This window comes from Saccopteryx bilineata, chromosome 11 (assembly GCF_036850765.1).
Source record: "Saccopteryx bilineata isolate mSacBil1 chromosome 11, mSacBil1_pri_phased_curated, whole genome shotgun sequence".
Lineage (NCBI taxonomy): Eukaryota > Metazoa > Chordata > Mammalia > Chiroptera > Emballonuridae > Saccopteryx > Saccopteryx bilineata.
The window spans coordinates 13,458,735-13,478,497 of NC_089500.1; the positions used below are offsets into that span (position 1 = coordinate 13,458,735).

A 19,763-nucleotide genomic window follows, 5' to 3' on the forward strand; every position below is an offset into this window, starting at 1 on the left:
ATGCCCGAGAGCTGAGAGTCGAATGCAGGCTGGGTTTGTTTCTCACTCACTGTGTCCCACCCAGAGGCGGTGAGGAATCACTCCCCGCCCCACGCGTGACTAGAGAGGGAACAGGAAGTCAAAACACCAGGAGAGGCACAGGGCGGTGATACTCCTTCAACAACAAGGCAAACAGGCCAGGAGTGTCACGTGGAGGGTCTCCCTGTGTCCTTCCGTCTTCTCACCTCACGTTTCTGAGTGGCTGTTCTGCCCTCCAGAGGACTCTGGCGGTTGGAGTGGCAACCCTAAGATAAAAGGGCAAGAGCTTTTGAGCCTCTGAACATGCTAGTCCATGTCCGAACCTGGCTTTATCACTGTGACCAGGCTATGCTTTTCAGAGGATGCGGGAACTCAGAGCATTGGTCTGAAAAGATACCGATAGATTTGAACTCAGAGAAAGCCAGCCATGCAAAGCAGCGGGAGTGCCCCTCAGCTGCTCCTTCTGCCCCAGTTTCCTCCCTGAGTTACCTCCACCCAGAGGGGCGAGGGCAGGGAGGAACAGAGGGAGAGCGGTGGCCAGCTTCTCCAGCCTCTGCCGTGTCATCCTCCTCCTGAGACTTTGAATATCATCTCCGCAAAAAGGCTCAGGGCGGCTCAATCTCCAGTTGTCTTGGTGCTCCAAAGCCCCTGTCCTCTTGTCCTGTCCTATGCTCAGGCCACACCCCGAGGGCCCTGCACCATGCGTGCTGAGCTGGGAATGTTCCTTCCACTGATGGGAATGGACCAGGCTAGTTAAGCCTCCCTGCCTAGACCTCTCGAGTCTCCAGACCTCTGGGCAAAGGGAGGGCAGAGAAGCCTCCTAGCCTGTGATTGATCTGAAGGACCCACTGAGGATCCTCGAGAGAAGTGGAGGTGGGGGACACTTGGCAGGCTCTGGGGAGGGTGGGGATCCCACATCGGGAGGGAGCTGGAGCACCTGCAGGTCGGTGCACTCAGAGATAGGCCATCCGTCCTACGGTCAGGGCTGAGGACAGAGATCAGGATGTGGCCTGTGGTGACAGAGAGAGAGAGAGAGAGGAACCCGTACCCATCACTCCGCACTCCATCACGGCGTCTAGCGTTCCTCCCAGGCGCCTGCAGTCAGAGACAGGAATGGCAGACGTCTAATGTCACGATTCTGAACCCACTGTGGCCCTCTTGGCACACAGCCTTCACCTTTCCCCCAGATCCCCCCGTAGAACTGTGACATGAATAGCTAAGCTGTCCAGTAGCTCTGTTATAGCCCAAGACAACAGCTGACCTAGCACGTGTTTGTTAAGCATCTACTTGGTGTACCAAGTATTACAGCAGGCGGGTGTCTCAACCCCTCGAAGAGCTTATAGTGGAATTCCCCAAGTTGGAAACCGAGAGTGGTCTTTATGCCCTCTTCGTGCCCAGTCCCCAGGTGCTGTCAGTTCTACCCCCACAGTGTTCCCTAAGGCAGGAGTTTCCTCTCTCTATTGGTTCCGGGAGCTGCATGACAAATGGTCACACTGGGTGGTGGAAAGCAACAGAGATGAATTCTCTCACAGTTCTGAAGGCCGGGAGTCTGAGATCAAGGTGTTGCAGGGCTGGTTCCCCTGGAGGCTCCGAGAAAGAGGCCGTTCCACGCCCCTCCTCTTGTGGCTCCTGTGGTCACCGGCCATGCTGGTAGCCACATTGCTCCAGTCCCTGCCTCTGTGGCCACATGGGTGTGTCTGTGCCCAGATGTCCCTCTTCTTATAAAGACACCAGTCACTAAATTGGAGCCCACTCTAATCCAGTGTGGCCCCATCTTAACTTGATTTGATCTGCAAAAAGTCTATTTTCAAATAAGGTCATAGGCACTGGTGCCAGGGGTTAGGATTCGAACATATATTTTTTGGGGACGTGATTCCCCTGACAACGTTCTCCATCCCTTCAGCCACCACCAGCGCCCAGGCCTTATAATTTTGCCTGGATGATTGCAATATGTTGCCTTCCAGGCTCCTTCGAAGGCACTGTCCAAATGCTACTGTGACAATTCTCCAGACTCCTACATCTGGGAATGTCATTCCCTTGTTTAAAACATCTTCTCAGCTCCTGTCAAACTGTGGTGGCCCCTTTCACTGTAGAAATAAATCTGAGTGCATGCGCAATGCATTAGCTGCAGCCTCTTTCTACTTCTGTGTCCCACCCCCTGCATCCTAGTCACTCTAGATAACTGAGTACTTGCCTGCCCCAGGACCTTTGTGTATGCTGTTTCCTCCACCTCCTCCCCTGGCAGAACACCTCCTGACCTCCTTGACTGTGTCTATCTCCTTACACAGAATGTAAGTTCCAAGAAGACAGAATCTTTCACAGGTGAGGTTCTTTCCCCAGCAGCTAGGATGGGACCTGGCATGCAGAGAGCTTTCAAAAGGACCTGATGAAAAAAGGAATTAATAAGAGTAAATTGCCTAGGGAGCAAATAAACGAATTCTGGCTCTTTCCCTGATACACTTGTCCCTCCTCCTCTCCCTGAAGGGGAATGGATTTCTCTGATAATGTTTTATTCCTCTCTCTGCTGTCATTTACCCATCTGTTATTGGTTTGCCCAGCTGGGCTGTGACTGAGTGAGCTCCGTGAGCTCCGTGGAGACAGACGATGGCTCTGATTCATGTGCATACTCCCTGACCCAGTGCCTGTCGATATTTTTCTGTTGATCTGAATTAAATCGAGTTAAAGAGGCAAGGTGGAAACGTGAAAAGCCATGTTCTCCCCCACCCCCAATATACGCCTCCACCGCATTTGCAGAGCTGGGCGTGGAGGCCAGGGGGCTGGGAGCCGGGGCAGGAGGTAAGACTGCAAATTCTGTAAGTTCCTATTTCTGCTGATGCTCAAAAAATTATCTTTCTGACTCAGCACAGGTATTTTGATACTGCCTTGAGATTTTGGGCTTTTTTTTTTCAAGTGATGTTTTAAAAACAAGTGCTTTCAGATTTACTATCAAACTGAAGGTAGTGGGTGAGAAGTCAACTATCAGGAGACCCGCTTACCCCTTTGTCTTTAGGATTTCTAGTTTGGGGTCTGTATCTGGCATCAAACACAAGGGACTCCCCAGTCACCGCTTTCCGTCGGCAGAGAGGAGAACATCCGGCTCAGGCGTGGCCAGTCCCTTCAGGACATCCTGAAGTGGCCAATGCTGCCTCCAGGTTGCAGGGCTGGGCCCAGGAGGCCACCTTCACAGGAGCAGGGCGGTGACAAGGGGCAGCCCCGATGGGTCCTGGATCCCACGCTCCTGACAGACTGTTTCCCACAGAAACCAACATGATTCTCAGGAGAACCCCAGCCTCCTTGTTGTTGGTACATTGTTCAAAACCTCTCCCTTCTTCTGCCGCCCATGACACCCAGGGAGGTGACAAAGCTGACAGCTGAATGTGGATGGTGACCTGGAGCCTGGGGTGGGAGGGCCTGCAGGACCAGCTAAGAAAAGAATGGGTTGCTATATGGGTTGAGTAATGTCTCCCTAAATTTATGTCCACTTGAACCCTCATCATAGACCTTATTTGGAACCATTGCAGATGCAATGTTTAAGATGAGGTCACTAGTTAAGATGAGATAAAAACAACAACAACAAGAACAAGAAGAAAGGATTCTTCCCCAGAGCTTTCAGAGGCAGCTGGCCCGGGACACCGTGATTTCAGACTTCCGCCCCCAGTGCTGAGAGTAAGTGGGTGGGTGTTGTTTTAAGTCACGGAGTTTGTGGTACTTGGGGTCCACAGCCGCAGGACGCCAATATCACTGCCCAGGGATGTGTACAGGGAGGGATCAGAAAAAAGAAAATGTTCGTTTGTCCATTTCTGCCTTCAGGGCCTTCTTCCAAAGCTGCTGGGGAGACTGGTGCCAGGGAGGGGTCACTAGGGCTGTGCTGAGGAAAGCTAGCAGCGGAAAGCAAACAGGTGTTTGTGTTTATTTCTGTGTAAGCAGGACAGTAGTTTTCAAGTTCGGGCTTTGTCGAGAGGGGGGTTTTCTAAGTTTCTTTCTTTGTATTGGATTGGAGTTCTACCTCTGAACAATCAGAAAGCCGGAGCGTGCAGGGGTTTAGACAAGGGTGCCGATCCTTACGCGCGCTGTGACAAAAATGCTCACAGAGGTAGAGTCAGGACCCGGAGGGCACATCCGTCCTGACCTCATGTCTCCTGACTTCAGGACTGTGTTAGGATCAGCTAGGGGAAACTGTGGGGGTGGGAGATCTTTCTCTGCTCCCCTTTAGGGACATGGGGATCGCCCCCACCCATCTCCCGGTGCGGGCAGCTCAGGCACCAGCTTCCAGAGAAGCAGGGTCAGGGGAGCAAAACTGAGGGCCTGAGCACTCCCTGAAGAACTGTCTGAGTTATTCGATGGAGGCTGGTTCAGTCCGAGAGAAAGCTATTATTTTCCACTTATTCTCTGAGTCCCTACCTGTGACTGGGAGCCCATGAGAAAGACATGACCAGTTCCAAAAGGAAGAATAAAGAGAGTGCATTAACTCACGCGTACAAAGAATGATACAGGTGAACGTCCTAACCACCATGGGAGCAAACATCAGCTCAGCACAGAGTTTGCTTTCCTACCTCAAATCACTGCACTGGCTCCCAGATGTTTTCTTTCTTTCCTGGTTCTCAAAGCATTTCGCCAACACCTTCAGCCTCCCAGAAGCCTCTTTGTGAATAATCTTTTTCCTTCCATCTATCAGGGGAAAGTTGATTGTGATGGCTTCATCAAAGAGCTCTCTGAATTTCCAGTTGCTCTGCACCATGCCTCTCCCCACTTCCTGCCTTTGACTCCCTTGTCTTTCAAGTGTAGGTATTTGAAACTTAACCCTTCAGCTGCGCTTGTGATTGCGCAACTCTGTGCCCAGAGTCCACTGGGCGTCACCACCATTAGCGCCTGGTGTCCACAGTGTGTTCGTGATAAACACAAGACCTGCTTCTCTCTCTGCTCCAAAGAAAACAGAGGGCTTCAGTTTAGATCTAAAGAAGACCGAGGGCAACCAAGCACCAAATTATTAGTGATGAAGAAGAGTTACATTCCGTAGAAAACATGTGTTAACCAAAGCACAGGGCTGTCAGGCAGTGGTTCAGGTAGGAGGTCAACATCTCCACAGACAGAGTGACAGAGAATGAGAAGAGAACCAGGCTCTGAAGGGGCAAGGCCTTCCTGTCTATGTTGACATGGGACCAAGAGCAAATGGGATGGATGTTCGCTCCTGTGACCTATTTTATGAGCGCCTACCATGTGCCTTGCGCCATGTTGAACAAGACTAACCCTGTCCTTCTTGCATGGATCTCACTATCCCAGGCACTTTGGTTTCTTCTGCTGGATGAAACCGTCTCTGACTTCTACTGGGTTACTGCTCCTGCCTGCTGGGTTACCATACCTTCCTAGACTGGGATGCTTTGAGGGGACAGTTGTGTATAAACAGAAGCCACACCCGAGGACATATAACTGTCCTTCTACTTATTAGAAGAGACTTATGGCATATTACCCAAGCCTGCATTTTCTCCTTGTTTCAGGTGAGGACCATCTGAGACAGGTGACCTGTCTGTATTTATGTTTACATTCAGATTTTCCAAGTGCCAATTGCCATCGTTACTGTACACTTTGAAGTCACGCTGAATAGGCAAAGTTGTAGTGTAGTATAACTGTGACAAGTATTTCCTGTTTCTAAAGTTTACAAGAACTTGCTGTGTACAAGGTATTATTGTCAGTGTAGTACGGTAATTGCGACTACTTCGGTTTTGATCTTGCTCACAAATTCTAGAAACGGTGAAGAGGGATACTGATTTGAAAACACTGTCCTGGAACCAGAGTAAGGCTTCACTCCCCCTGCCCCCCGTTACCCAGTCTGCAGAGAAGTTTCGGGCTGTGGAAAGTAAACAATACGTCGCAACTCATGCGTCCCAGCTCATGACTGACAGCAGGGATTCATTCCATGGTCCAGGGGCCCTGAAGTGGGGATCAGTGGGCTCAAAGCGGTCTCTCAGCCCCTGAAATTATGCACAAATTTGTGTGGGTAAAAAGATTTCCTGGGAAAAAAGAAGCCATGATTTACCTCAACCCAAAAAAAAAGGGTAGCAAAACTGGGGGCCAATGGCCACCAATTGTCTGTTCTGGGGCTGTGATGATTTTATTGGCTGGGACTAGGTCTCTGAGCCTCCAGAACTCTGAGATCAGCTTCAGGGCCCATGTAACACAGTGCAGCCCACTTACAGCATAGAGGAGGGGGAAGCCACAAGGAGGGGCAGGACAAGAGCCAGAACCCAAGGAGCGTGTGTGTCCCATGGCGACCTGCTCTCCAGACCACTGTCTCTTCCCTGCCTCTCCCTGGGGCCCCCACCGCCTTATTCTGGGTTAGTCTACATATGGCGACATGCTGTGTCCTTTCCCCTAATAACTCCTAGTTATAGAGTTAGCTCTCGAAGCCTTAAGAATCAAAGGAGAACCCGGTGCCACGTGGAAGGTGAGGTTTAAGCCCTATTTCAATGTTTGTGTTGTTAACATGACAGCAAGTCATGGAACACCAAGGCCATGGAGCCAAGACATACTCTCAACCCTCTCACTTTACTGTGGAAGAAACCACCCCAGAGAGATCCAGTGACTTCCCTGATCCATCTCCCATGTCACCGCGTATCCAGGACCCAGCCCTGGCTTTTCTGAGTCCCAACCCTCTTCCCATCCCTGCCACTCTCCTTTCACTCCTTGTCCAAGTCCAGTCCCTTCCAGACACAGCAAAAAGCCCAAAGACTGTTCGGAAGTGCCTGCTGGGGTTCCAGAAAACACCGCTGGCCTTCCCAGCTCCGCTTTCCACGTGGGCCTATCTCCCAGTGCCCTTAGGGACACCAGGCTCTCCTCGCATCTGCCAGCAGCAGCAGAATAAAAATGCCTTGAGAAAGGAAGACAGCTGCTTTTCTGACCCATGTACCTGGGGCTTTGTCACAGAATGGCCCTCTCGTGTACCGGCGGAGCTGGGATATTTCTCCCTAACATGACACAACCCAAAGTCCCAAAGGCATAGATTTCTATGCCATTTTACTAACATAACCACTGCATTGATGCGTGTGAAGCACAGCACAGTGCCCGCCATGTGTGAAGGCTTACATAGGGCTTAGTGATTGTTACTGTTGCAACAATTCTGCTCCTGGCCTGGTGTCGCCTGAGATGCACAATGAACACACACAGCTCCTGGCTCTCGGTCCAGTGTCCTTTCTCTCACACGGTGTCACCAGGCAGAGTCCACTGAATGCGCAGAGCCCCCCAAGCCCTGGGAAAGGGTATGCCTCATGGAAACCCTGTCCACCCCCAGCAAGAGATCACACTGGCATTTTACAAACCCTACTACTTCCTCAAGAAATGAGGGCAGGATTAGAGCAGTGGCTGGCTGCAGATTTTCCATCTCCCGGGAGGGGATGGCATGATGGTGGACTGGTCAAATGACAGGGGTGTTCAGGATCTGGTTTCAGGATTGGGGACTTCAGATGAGTGTTTATTTTTTTATGTGTTTTTATTATGTGTTATTTTCACATTCAAAGCCTTTAAGTGAAGCTCTTTTCTGGGCAACCCAGCAACACCTAAAAATAAACTCAAGTTCCTGAAATATTTTAGATTGCCTTTAAGCTTTCTTTGGCTGGGGACCGGGCTGTTTTCAGCATTGCAGACCCAGGTGGTATGGATTTGATCTATCAGATGACGAATGACCCCAGGTCTGTAGTGAGGGCTCAGCAGATACTTAGGAAAGGTTAGCTGTGGGCGAGGCTGCCGCGGCCAGGAGGTTAGGGAGTGGTGAAGGTCCCAGTTGGAGCTTCCTGGAACCAGAGGTGGAAATTGATGATGTGCAGACAAGTGTAGAAGAACATGGTGCCATTTGTATCTAGTCCAGATAAGGAGGAAAGAACATTCAAAGAACATTTAAAAAGAAACGGGGTTTAGAGAGAGAAAGCTGTCGCCGGGGGCACACGGAGGTGCTGGCAGCGAAGCAAGGAGCTGAGACCTCGGCCCTCCTGGCCCCGGGGGGCTGTCGGCTTTCAGAACCATGGCTTCTCCTTTGATGACCCAACTTCTCACATTTCCCCATTCTCCCTCCCCCACTGGACTTCACATTCATCTTGCCTCAGGCCCTTTTGATCCCTTGGCATCTTGACCAGCCCTTTGCCCTTTGTGATACTGCCCTTCAAACTAATTCCTCCCCCAGAAGGGCTCCAGGGTGAACCTCACATGCCTTCTCCCTCACCCTCAGCAAGATATTGTCCTCTGGTGTCCATTAGGGCTGCTTTCAGCTGCAGTTAATGAAATAACCCATTGACAGTGGCCTCAGAGGTGAGGACCTCTGCTTTTCATGTCGCAGGAAGCCTGGATGTGGAATGTTTCCGCGTTGTTGCAGTGGCTCAAGGATGCCCGTGAGCTCCCAGATCCTTTCTCGCGTTTGGCTCCACCAGCCACGGTGTATTAGCTCTTCATTTGTGGGCTGGCTGCCTCCCGACGGGGCGATGGCAGCTGCCGTGCCAGGAGTCACATCCTCGTTACCGGAAGAAGGCAGGGGGTAGACAAAGTGTCTACCATATCTGTACCTGCCAGAAGTAAGGCAAAGCCTTTCCAGAAGGCCCTCCTCGGAATTCCCCTTGTATCTCACTGCCCAGAACTGACCCCTTGGCTCTGTCTTACTGTACAGGGGGTGGTGAGAGTGTGGTTTTCCAGTTACTTTAATTGGAGCCACCAAGGGACAAGGACCGAGATGCTGTTGAGTTAGTCAATAAACAGCACTGCCCCATCGATTGCCCACTGTACTCAGTAGAGAAGGTTCCCGGGACCACACTGAAACGTTCAAGAATTATCTAAGCGTAGCTACATATAATTTAAGAGTGCAGCCTCAGTTTTTGCACCAGGGGGATCTTGTCCATCGAGCGGAAGAGGAAGAGGCAGTGTGACCTTCCGTCCTCCGCTGGAGCAGTGCTGTTAGTCAAGTGCCATCCATTTGGCCATTAGCACAACTTGTCAAGAATGGCTATTTCCTTATCTTTCCCATGCACATCTTCCCTCTTCAGCTGGCTTATACGCTCTCTGAGCAGAGGGATCTTGTGTCATACAGCCGTCTGTTGTGAGTGACTCAAATTAGTGTCGTGCACTGTTGTTGGCTTCCAGGACACTCCCCTTGAGGAAGAGGTGTCTAACCCTAAACAACGCAGGGTGGACAGCGGGGCAACACACCTTTCCCCGGGGTCCACGGTGGACACACTGAGGAGGCAGAAGTTCTGCAAAGGCCAATGCATGAAAATGTGTTTGCAGAATGGGAGGCGTGTTGGACAGAGATGGCATTGGATGGTGCTGTGCCCGCAGATGAATGCTGCTTTCAAGGGCAGGTTTAGAAGTGCTACTGGACTTGGCTTCCCCTTTCCCCTCCTTGTGTTCATTCATTGGCTTACCCATTTAGCAAAATTAATTGAGCCCCTACTATGCCCATGGTTCTGGAAGTCCAGAGATGAGCAGCACGGTGCCCCTTCCCTTAGAGCTTGTGAAGGCTGACGAGTAAACCCGTGATCACGTTGCATGTCAGAAGGGCCATTATAGCCTTATACCAGTGCTGCCAGTGCTCAGAAGTTCTGAGTTTAAATTAAGGGGTTTCCCAGCCCTTTTGGGGGTTTTGTCTTAACTTTTTGTGTTAGAAAAGCTGGGTTGGAAAGGCTTGGCTGTAAATCCTGGTTTTGCCATTGACTGTGGAACCATGGGGCGATTGCTAACCCCTGACCATCAGCGATCTCATGTTGTTAATGCTCAGTGATAGAATTCTGTCCACCATTTCTCTTAAAATAAGCTCGATGTGAAGCTTTCTCGGCAGAGGGTGCTGGTGGGACACTGTAGGAAGAAGATGGCTCCTGTCATTTTCAGCATTGGTGGGTCTGTCATATGGGTTGTGGTCCTCCATAGAGTCTGTCCCAGCCATGGAGCCCAGAGGATGGTCCGTCTGTGACCCTGTCACCCTGGCACTGTGATAACCTTCCTACAGCCCTCGTTACTCGGAAATCTGAGCTTGGCGTGGCCCGCCGGCTCTGAAGGCTCCTGCCTGGACCAACATCAGTCTCCGTCTGGAAGCCCCTGCAGGACCTGCGTATACACAATCACCCATGGCCCCAGACACCCAGGACTGTCGTTCCCTCTCTACGCCACCACGTGTAGCCCACCTGCTCTGAAGGCCTCGGCCTCTCCCCTCAGTGCCCTAGATTCCTGCAGTTCCAGACCAGCTCTGGCCTGGCTGCACCAGCAAGCTTCTCGGCTCCCTGGTGGCCTGCGTGTACCTGCTCCAGCGAGGGTGTCCCTGCGTCTTCTAGTTACTCTTCATTGTAGTGAACATTTCTTTATATGCAGCTGCCCACTCTGTGGTTATGTAACCCACTCTGTGGTTTCTGTCTTTTGATTGGATCCTGGCTATTCAGCTTATCAGGAAGAAAGAGATAGGAGGGTCAGTATTTCAGATTCATTTTGCCAATCAAGTGAGAAGGCCTACACAGAGCCCAAAGCACAGGCTCTGTGCCTCAGGGTTGCTCAGTTCTCTCTCTGCCTTGGCTACTTGCTTTTGACAGAGAACAAGGGAAACTGCTGTCAGTGAGTGACAGGCACCTGATGGGATGGGGCCAATGTGCATGTGCTTAGCCCTAGAGGAGGAGACAGAGAGTCAGAGGGGCCAAAGAGGTTGCTTGGGATCATGCAAGGAAGTATTGAACTTAACCCGGGTGACCAGTCCTCCAAGTCCACACTCCATACACACCACACTGGGTTTCTTCCTAGAGCCCGAACTCTTCTTCTTTTTACTTGAATAAGAACAATTTTTCTACATAACAAAGCCTCCCAAGTCTTACGACTCACTCCATTATGAGAAGAGCTGAGCAGCAGGAGAAGCACTTGCTGGAGTTTTTTCAGAATGACTTAACTAGGCGCTCTCCTCCTAAAACAAAGGTCTGAATTGTCTGACAGGGGCAGGGCAGGGGTTTCTCTTTCTCTCGGAGTCCACCTCTGCAGCAGCTCCACAGGGCCTGTCCCTCGGAACCCGTGCTGCGAGCCCTCTCAAGTACGCCCGGGGCTGTGAAAGGCTCCACTTTGCGCAAACCTTACTGATTAGTTAAAATCAAATTTATGGACTTTCCCATTAGTAGTGGACCGCTTATATGGTTTGTCCCTTGCACATATCTTCCAAAAGGCCGGAAGTCTTAGTTATGGTTGCTGATGCTTCCCTGGTGCTGAGAACAGAGTTCTGTATACAGTGGAGGCTCTGCAAAAGTTTGTCGAGTGGATGAATTCACCTGGTCAAGGATTTGCCATATTTTTATACATGGGGGACTTCACCGGGCTATTTTAAAATAGGATTTTATTTTAAAAGCCAGAGAGGAGGGGTGAGTCTACCTTCACAAGAACATGACTGCTTTGTGAACCGTGGCTGAGACAATGTATCCCAGTCACCAAACTCACCCTCATCAAGGTTTACCTATCCGTGTTTTACCTTCTCTGGGTACTCACCTCCTCTCAGTTATCAGCCAAGAACTCTGCTGGTATGGTAGCAGGCAGGAATGAATGGGCAACCTCCGACTGGCTTTTTAAACTTGAGCCCTTTGGAGGAATATGTCCGGTGCCAGGCAGAGAATTCTATACATGGCCACTACTCCACAAATGTCTGTTGGCACTGATGACCTTGTGATGATGGCAAGATCTTAAAATAAAGGACTGACATAGGTAGTGGAAATCCAGGCAGGAGCTGAAGGCCCAAGAGAGGGCCATGGTGGTTTTGATCAGACAGTGACCTTGCACATCACAGATAATGACCAGGCAGCCACCCACATGTTTGCGCTTGATATTTTAGTATATTTGTGCTATAGTCTGTTACAAAAAGAATCTGAACCAAAATAGTAAACACAAAGAACATTCTCTACATGCGTTGTAGATGTTCGGGTATAGAGATGAGACCGTGTACACATTAAACCCCTCAACACTTTTGAGAACCTTGCTTCATATTTCCCAGAGATGATCTTTCCTGTTTTCGCTTTTAATATGATGAGAAAGAAAAAGGATATAGAGAAAGAGTAAATCCATGGTGCGTGGCTTACTCACTTCCACTGTCTTTCAGCAAGTGCTTATGCAGCACCTGCTGGGTGCTAACGTGTGACACTTGGTGCTAACCCTGTGACAGGCCTTGAATACAACATGGAGTGGGAATACCCTGTAGATGGGGCTTTGGCCCTATGGAACCCTCATCCCTGGAGTCCCTCTTGGACACTGGAGGCATTAAGTAAATACTCGTTGAATCCATGAGCTCTTGTGGCATTAATAGCCCAAGAAATTATACCAAATTTCTTCTTGTTCAGTTAACACTTTCATGCCAATAAATTCTGGGTTAAATGAACACCAGGGTAGCTTTAAGGAGACAATGGGAGGTGAATCCTGCAGCAATAAGCAGCCCTGGGTACTGTGGAGGGAGCTGTGGCTAGGCTGTTGTCCTCTGTCCCCCTGGCCATGGGGACAGGGAGTGACGATTCTCACCTGTGTTGAGAAAACGAAGCCTCAGGACACTGGAGCTGCATGTGCACAGGAGGAACATCTAGCTCTACTTTGTCACATGCGGGAGAGACTACCCCTTCCCTCCTTAAGCCCAGCCTCCATTCCTGCATGTTTGAACTGGGCTGCTCTAAAGCAGGAGTCCTGGGGGCAAAGATGGGTATACTTGCCGAAAATCAGCAGCAGTTCCATTCTTCTTAGCTGGGCATAATTTTGACATGTGTTGAAATATTCGATGAGCTAGAAGTTTTAAGAGGCACGATTTAGTCAAAGGGTTTGCTGCTTCTTGAACAATATCATTCAAATAGTATCATGATGGGTTCACTCCTCACCATGTGAGACCGGTTCATTCTTTCTTTCCTCCTCCTCCCACTTTCTCTCTCTCCCTTTCTCTTGACTTTCTTTCTCTGTACAAAAACCTAAGCAGTCCTGGGCCCCCTATTTATTTTATTTATTTATTTTTTATTTTTCTGAAGTTGTAAACGGGGAGGCAGTCAGACAGACTCCCGCATGCACCCAACTGGGATCCACCCAGCATGCCCACCAGGAGGCAATGCTCTGCCCATCTGGGGCATTGCTCTGTTGCAACCAGAGCCATTCTAGCACCTGAGGCAGAGGCCATAGAGCCATCCTCAGTGCCCGGGCCAACTTTGCTCCAATGGAGCCTTGGCTGTAGGAGGGGAAGAGAGAGACAGAGAGGAAGGAGAGGGGGAGGGGTAGAGAAGCAGATGGGCGCCTCTCCTGTGTGCCCTGGCTGGGAATTGAACCCTGGACTCCTGCACGCCAGGCTGACGCTCTACCACTGAGCCAACCGGCCAGGGCCAGGGCCCCCTATTTCTTGATGTTATAGTTTACCAGCCACAGGGCATCTGTTTTAAAGAGGAGGAGACATGCCAAGATTTTATAACCTACCCGGGGCAGAAATGATTGGCAGTGCTGATGGCCAATTATAACCCTATTACTTCATCAGAGGTGGGGTCAAAAGACAGGCCCCCCTGTTTTTTAGTAACATTACTAACCAGTAAGCTGTCATATTTGAGGACAAAAACTACTCATTGCTACTTTACAAACACTGTATTTTTCATTTGTTATGATCATGTGTCATTTATCTTTCTGGAAAGGTACACACAAGCTCTTAGGACTTACTTGATCACAGTAGTTAACATTCCACTTATTTTCATCTTTTTTATCCCCAGGAGAGAAAAAAAAATCATTGACTGATGATTGTCAGAAGACTTTTTGCTTATAATGGGCAATGTGACCAAGGGTCCCCTAGAACATACAGTTGCTTAAATTTGCATTTCTCCGGGGCGTCTGTAATAGCTACGCAAGTCTGCAGATTGATGTTCAGGTTTCGGTCATTCCGGCTGCTCTTCTTGCTGCATTATTACAGTCCTCACAGATGAACACTTTTGTGATTGCGGTTCTGCCCTACTGTGGGCTCTCCCGGGAACAGGCCTATTAATATCCCTTTCCATCTTCCTAGGTGCGACTTCAGGAAACAGTCGGGGAGACACTCTTTCCCAGCTGGGTGCCAGCTTTCTCAGAGCCTGCCCGGGAGGAGGCTGCATTTACCGGGACCACGACAGATGCCTTCCCCAACTTGGGTGGGCTCGATGAGGAGAATGCTCCATTGACTCGACACCTGGAGACAGAAAGCTGTACTCAAAGCCCACAGCGTGAAGAAAACCAAGACACAGAAGTCAACATGCCTGGACATTCCTGGGAAGACCAAGGGCAGGGCAAGAATCTCCCAGATGTCAACCATGCAGCTATGTCCCCTTGTGAGCCACCAGTGTGTCTCTCCCGGGAGGGTGGCAGTGTTCCCGGGGAGCCTGAGGCTCTCTCTGTTGCTTCTCTTGCACCTGTAAATATTGTCCCCTCCCTGGAAACTGTGTGCCATAGGCCAGAGAGCGGAGAAGCAGAGTGTTTGATGGAGCGTCTTGAAGCAGGCATCCAAGGAAGGGATTCCCCTGTTGGAGCCCCAGTTCATAAATATTTGCCTCAAGAAATTTGCTCCACGGACTTGGAGCTGGCAGAAGGTCAAAGCAAAGTATCTGCTTTACACTTTCCTGAGGATGAGACCCTGGCTGTTGTTTGTCAAACACAAGGTTCTGAGCCTCCACAGCCTACAGGTGAAGGCCACAAGGAGGGGAACTCAGCTGTGCTTCCTCCACCTAGCAACACTCTCTCCTGGACCATTTCCCAAAAAGCCAGTGACAACGCCACAGGGGGACACCTAGCCAAGGTGGAGAAGTCCACTTCCATGTCGGCCTCCACTGGACAGGAGCAGCCGAGCCTCAGCATCTCAGGAGGGCTTGAGGAAGGACAGCCTCCATCCTCTGAGGATTCTTCCGGGTGGGTTAAAGGTGCGGAGAGCCCCAGTGCCGGCGCCCTGGACGCCGTAGACACGGAGAGCCCCAGCGCCGGCGCCCTGGACGCCGTAGACACGGAGAGCCCCAGCGCCGGCGCCCTGGACGCCGTAGACACGGAGAGCCCCAGCGCCAGCGCCCTGGACGCCGTAGACACGGAGAGCCCCAGCGCCGGCGCCCTGGACGCCATAGACATGCCAACCGGTCAGAGTTCAGTGGCGAAGTTTCCTCAGGAGACGCCAACCACGTTAACTGCTAATCTGGAGTGTCGTCAGGTGACCAGGGAGAGTGGGGACACACCAACTCTTACTATCGCCACCCAAGTCCACCCAGCCAAGTACCTCCCTGCTTCAGTTGCTGAGAAGAGCCAGGCAGATGGCCCCGAGGAGAGCTCACCTCAGGCACCAGATGGAGATATTTGTCACCTTCCTTCCAATGTACAGCCGGGTCTTATTTTAAATGGCTCCACCATCGAATCTCCACGCAAGTTCTGTGTGGCTCCCAGCGGACCAGGAGTCCACGCCTGTGTTTCCCTGCCCCCAGAGGGAGACTCCTGTAGCAATTCCCTTCATCAGACTGATAACCAGTCAGGAGATAAGAGCCAGACCCTGGACAGAGCAGACAATAGGGGCCCTGAAGAGAATGTCCAGGAAAAAGAAAGTGAAAGAACACAGAGGATCCCACAGGAGAGCCTGTCCCTCCAGGGCTCTCTTTCTGAAGATAACCCCGGAGAAAGCTGGCCTCTGACATCTGCTGCACGAGGGGAAGCAGCCCCGGGGCCTGCGGACCGCTGGTCAGCAGACTCCAGGGAGGAAAGGACACAGAGCCCAGGCCTGGGGGCCGGCGTGTCCATGGCTCAAGCTCCTGTGGAAGATGACAGCCTGCCTCTCTCTAATAACCTCCTGGAGCAGTCAACAGAGAGTGGACCAGGACGTTGGAAAGCAGGCAACAAGCCCAAGGTTATCATTCTAGAGGCTTCCGTTTCAGAGGCCTGGCCACCAAGACAACTGACAGGTTCTGAGTGCAAGGAGTCAGAAGCTGGTGCCACGGCTCCCAACAGGGTCTGGGCTGTAGCGGACATGTTAAAGGCAGGTGCTACCGGGCCTGAACTGGACCCCTCTGAACAGACAGCATCGGCTGGTGGCCCTCAGGGTGAGTCTGGCTCAGCCCTTGCTAATCACAGAGAAATCCACAAAGGGGAAGGACCAGTCAGGCGCACAAAATGGAGCTGTCTTTCTTCCCAGTATTTGAACCAACCCCGATTCCTGGAGTCATCGGTGGACCCAGTGGATGAAAAGTATTTATGTGTCACAAGTTTGCCATCAGAGGGTTCTAAAACCAGAGGGCAGGAAAATGGTAACAATGTGAGTCAAAACCAATGCAGTCTGGAGCACCCTGCCTTCTTTAAACAGTCTCTTAGCTGCCCCCAAATCCTCGAGTCCTCTGTCGACCCCATCGATGAGACGGGGCTGGTGGAGTGGGCCAGGGTGCAGACCCGGGAGCCTTCCAAATCCGCGCTGGGGGGCATCAGAGAGGACAGTGAATTGAATGATGGAAACTTGGGCCAGAGGGTGGAAGTCCAACCTGCCCTCTCGCCAGTCCCATGCCCCCAGCAAGGTGGGGAAACCATTCCAAGTGAAAACAGCACCAACCGAAACCAAGAAGCCAGTGTGGGCAGAGAGGCTGAACAAGGTCAATATGCTGAAGCCAAAGTGGAAGTCCAGCCTGCCGTCTTGCAAGTTCCACATCCTGATGAACGTGGGGACACAATTCCGAGGGGACTCAGCAGAAGCCAGGAACCAGAAAGCCTTGAGAGAGGCTCAGGGGAGGCTGACCCAGGTAAAAACAACGGAACAGACTTTGTCTTCCCTCCCTCCCCTCTTCCTAGTGGTCTTGCAGTCACCACTCAGGCCTCTGTTGGAGTTGACACTCACAACACCGCAGGTCAAGTTTGTGACGTCAATGAGAACCATTTAGTGGAAACCAGAGAGCCTCAGCATGCACTTTGGGACTCAAAGGAAAGGGGGGAGAGAGAGAGAGAGAGTGGGAAGCACCTGCCCTCTCCTCGGGGCCTCCCTCAGCTGCCTTTTACATCACCTCCTGAAGGAAACACCATACACTTTTCCGTAAGCCACACAATCGAGGAGCCCGACACAGAGGTGCCTCAAAGTGGGGGCACCAAACCCGCAAGTGCGCCTGGCTCCCCGGCAGTGATGTGGGCATCTGTTCCAGGAGAACGTGGGGCAGAGATCGCCCCCATGACACTGCTGGACCCGTGTCAACGGGACCCCACCCTGGGCTGTGTGAGAAAGCCCAGGGAGGGGAGGCCCACGGCAGCCAAGACAGGCAGACCCCCAGTGCCTGCTCCGGAAGAGGTCACGAAGAGGCAAGAGACCTCAGGAAGTGGACATTTAGCCGAGGGAATGAAGAAGAAAATTCTGTCCAAGGTGGCTGCCCTGAGGCTGAGATTGGAAGAAAGGGAAAACGCCAGAAAGAAATTAAACTTTCCTAAAAAGATTCCTAAACTCGAAATGTCAGTGTCCCGCACAGATGAGAAAAAAGACCCAAAGAAGCCACCTTGCCACAGAGAAGGAAAAGGTGAGACTCGGCTGCTTTCTGTCCCTGTTACAGTTGGGGTTTTCGTTGACCAGATGTCAAGTCCCTGTGTTCGCCTGGGTCCTTTGCGATTAAGGTGAGCATCAACCAGGTGGGCACTGGTGTGACGACTGTGACCAAATAGCTCTACATAAAAACCCTGGTTTTCCCATTTGAGTGGCCTCAGAATCACCTGGTGGGCTTGTGAAAATACCGTGCTGAGCTCCACCTCCAGGCTTCCCGATTCCACGTACGGGCTCGAGAAATTGCATTTCTTTTCTTTCTTCCTTCCTTCCTATCCTTCCTATCCTTCCTTCCTTCCTTCCTTCCTTCCTTCCTTCCTTCCTTCCTTCCTTCCTTCCTTCCTTCCTTCCTTCCTTCCTTCCTTCCTTCCTTCGACAGAGAGAGAGTCAGAGAGAGGGATAGATAGGGACAGACAGGAATGGAGAGAAATGAGAAGCATCAATCATCAGTTTTTTTGTTGCGACACCTTAGTTGTTCATTGATTGCTTTCTCATATGTGCCTTGACCGTGGGCCTTCAGCAGACTGAGTGACCCCTTGCTTGAACCTGCGACCTTGGGTCCAAGCTGGTGAGCTTTTGCCCAAACCAATGAGCCTGCACTCAAACTGGCAACCTTGGGGTCTCGAACCTGGGTCCTTTACATCCTAGTCCGACGCTTCATCCACTGCGCCACCACCCAGTCAGGCAAGAAATTACATTTCTAACAGCCCCCCATATTGCTGCCTACAACTATGTTTAATGGCAGAGCGTGATCACGGTGCTCTTTTGTTTAATCATCCTCTTAAAAGTATTTTAAAAAGATAAGCAGAAGCATCAATCAGTATAGCTAATTAGAATAATTAAACAGACCACACACTAAGCAGGATTTCCAGAAGTAAACATTTAGGTACAATTTGGGAGTTTCTTCTTCAATCATTGATTTTCATTTAAAAATGGCTTTGTCGAACATTGGATTTCCTTCCAAAATTGAGTATAAAATTTTTTCCAACTCACCCTTCACTGTGTCTGAGTTGAAAGACACCAGGAGTCTCTGTTCTGGGGTTCAGACCCCTAGAGGCTCAGAGCCCTTGTGACTGCCGTCACTTCTGCTTTGCCCAGGAATCACTTTAACCCCAAATTTCATCCCATAACTTGAATTTTAGCCTCTTTATGTCAGAGCTCTTCTCCCTTGCCATGCAACCCAGTGGAGTCGGAAGAGAAGACATTGCAGCAGGTGAAGCCCGTTGCTGGGGCAGAGTGCTGTGGCCCCTCAGCTCCAGGGGAAGGGTCCCCCCTCTTTGCCCACCGAGTCCTCAGAATTCCCCATCCACATCCATGGGCCCTCAGCCCTGTTTCAAACAGACGGGCCCATGAAAACTGTCACTGCCCAATGTTGGAAGGGCCCTGGAGGAAACGTTTCTAGATAAAGTGGGCTCGGTTCAGACTCCACGAGTTGGAGACTGTGGGTCTGAATACCCACATGGCCAGCAGGAGCCATTGGAGCCCAATAAGTGGAAATGGGTTTGCCATCAATAAACACTTGGTATATTTTCTCTCTGCCCTAATATTGTTTGTACCCTCAGCTACCCTGTAGTTGAAGAGTGTGTTATCCAAGCTGCCCATTATCACTTCCTGGGAAGAAAATAAGGCTGTAAATATGAATTGTGTCATCCACGTGTTTGTTGGCACCAAGGGGGGGGGCGCTCAATGCACCCACTATTTCACAGCAGTGGAATGTGAGGAACAGAGCAAATAAGCATCCGTGTTGATGACTTTTGTCTTGACTGTGGGCTATGTAATATTTTATATTACCTAAGTTGCAGTGTTACGGAAATCAGTCTCTAACCAACAGACTGCATTGTTCTGACCACCAGGCTGGATCGGCAATCTTTGTCTTGTTCTTAATGTTTATGTTGCCTCCCCGTGGCTACCATGAGTAATTACACATTTGCCCGGTTCTCATCCCTGATTTTAAAAAGCGATATTCAGTGGTCTCCTCCCCAACTCTGGGAATCATTTTCTCATTGCTCCTATTTCATTCAAGCAGAAACCTCCCTTTTGCTAATGAAACTGATATCAGACATAACAGCAATCCTCAGCAAAGACAGTGGTAATCGAGGAAAGATAAATGCTTTTCAGCAAATAACAGTTGTTGAGTTGCCTTAACCACCAGAGGGCTTAACCACAATTATTTGGGTGATAGAGATTTTATTTTACTCCCTAATCTCCAGTTCTAATTTTGACCTGGAGCATCTAGTGG

General features: G+C 50.7%; 1 protein-coding gene across 1 annotated transcript in view; it reads left to right on the top strand.

Annotated features, from left to right (window-relative positions):
* Positions 1–19,763, top strand: part of ALPK2 (alpha kinase 2) — a 101,759-nt gene that overhangs the window by 61,310 nt on the left and 20,686 nt on the right. Inside the window, exon 5 of the mRNA XM_066246821.1 lies at positions 14,021–17,504. Coding sequence (XP_066102918.1) covers positions 14,021–17,504 — 3,484 coding nt within the window. The remainder of the gene's footprint in view (positions 1–14,020; positions 17,505–19,763) is intronic.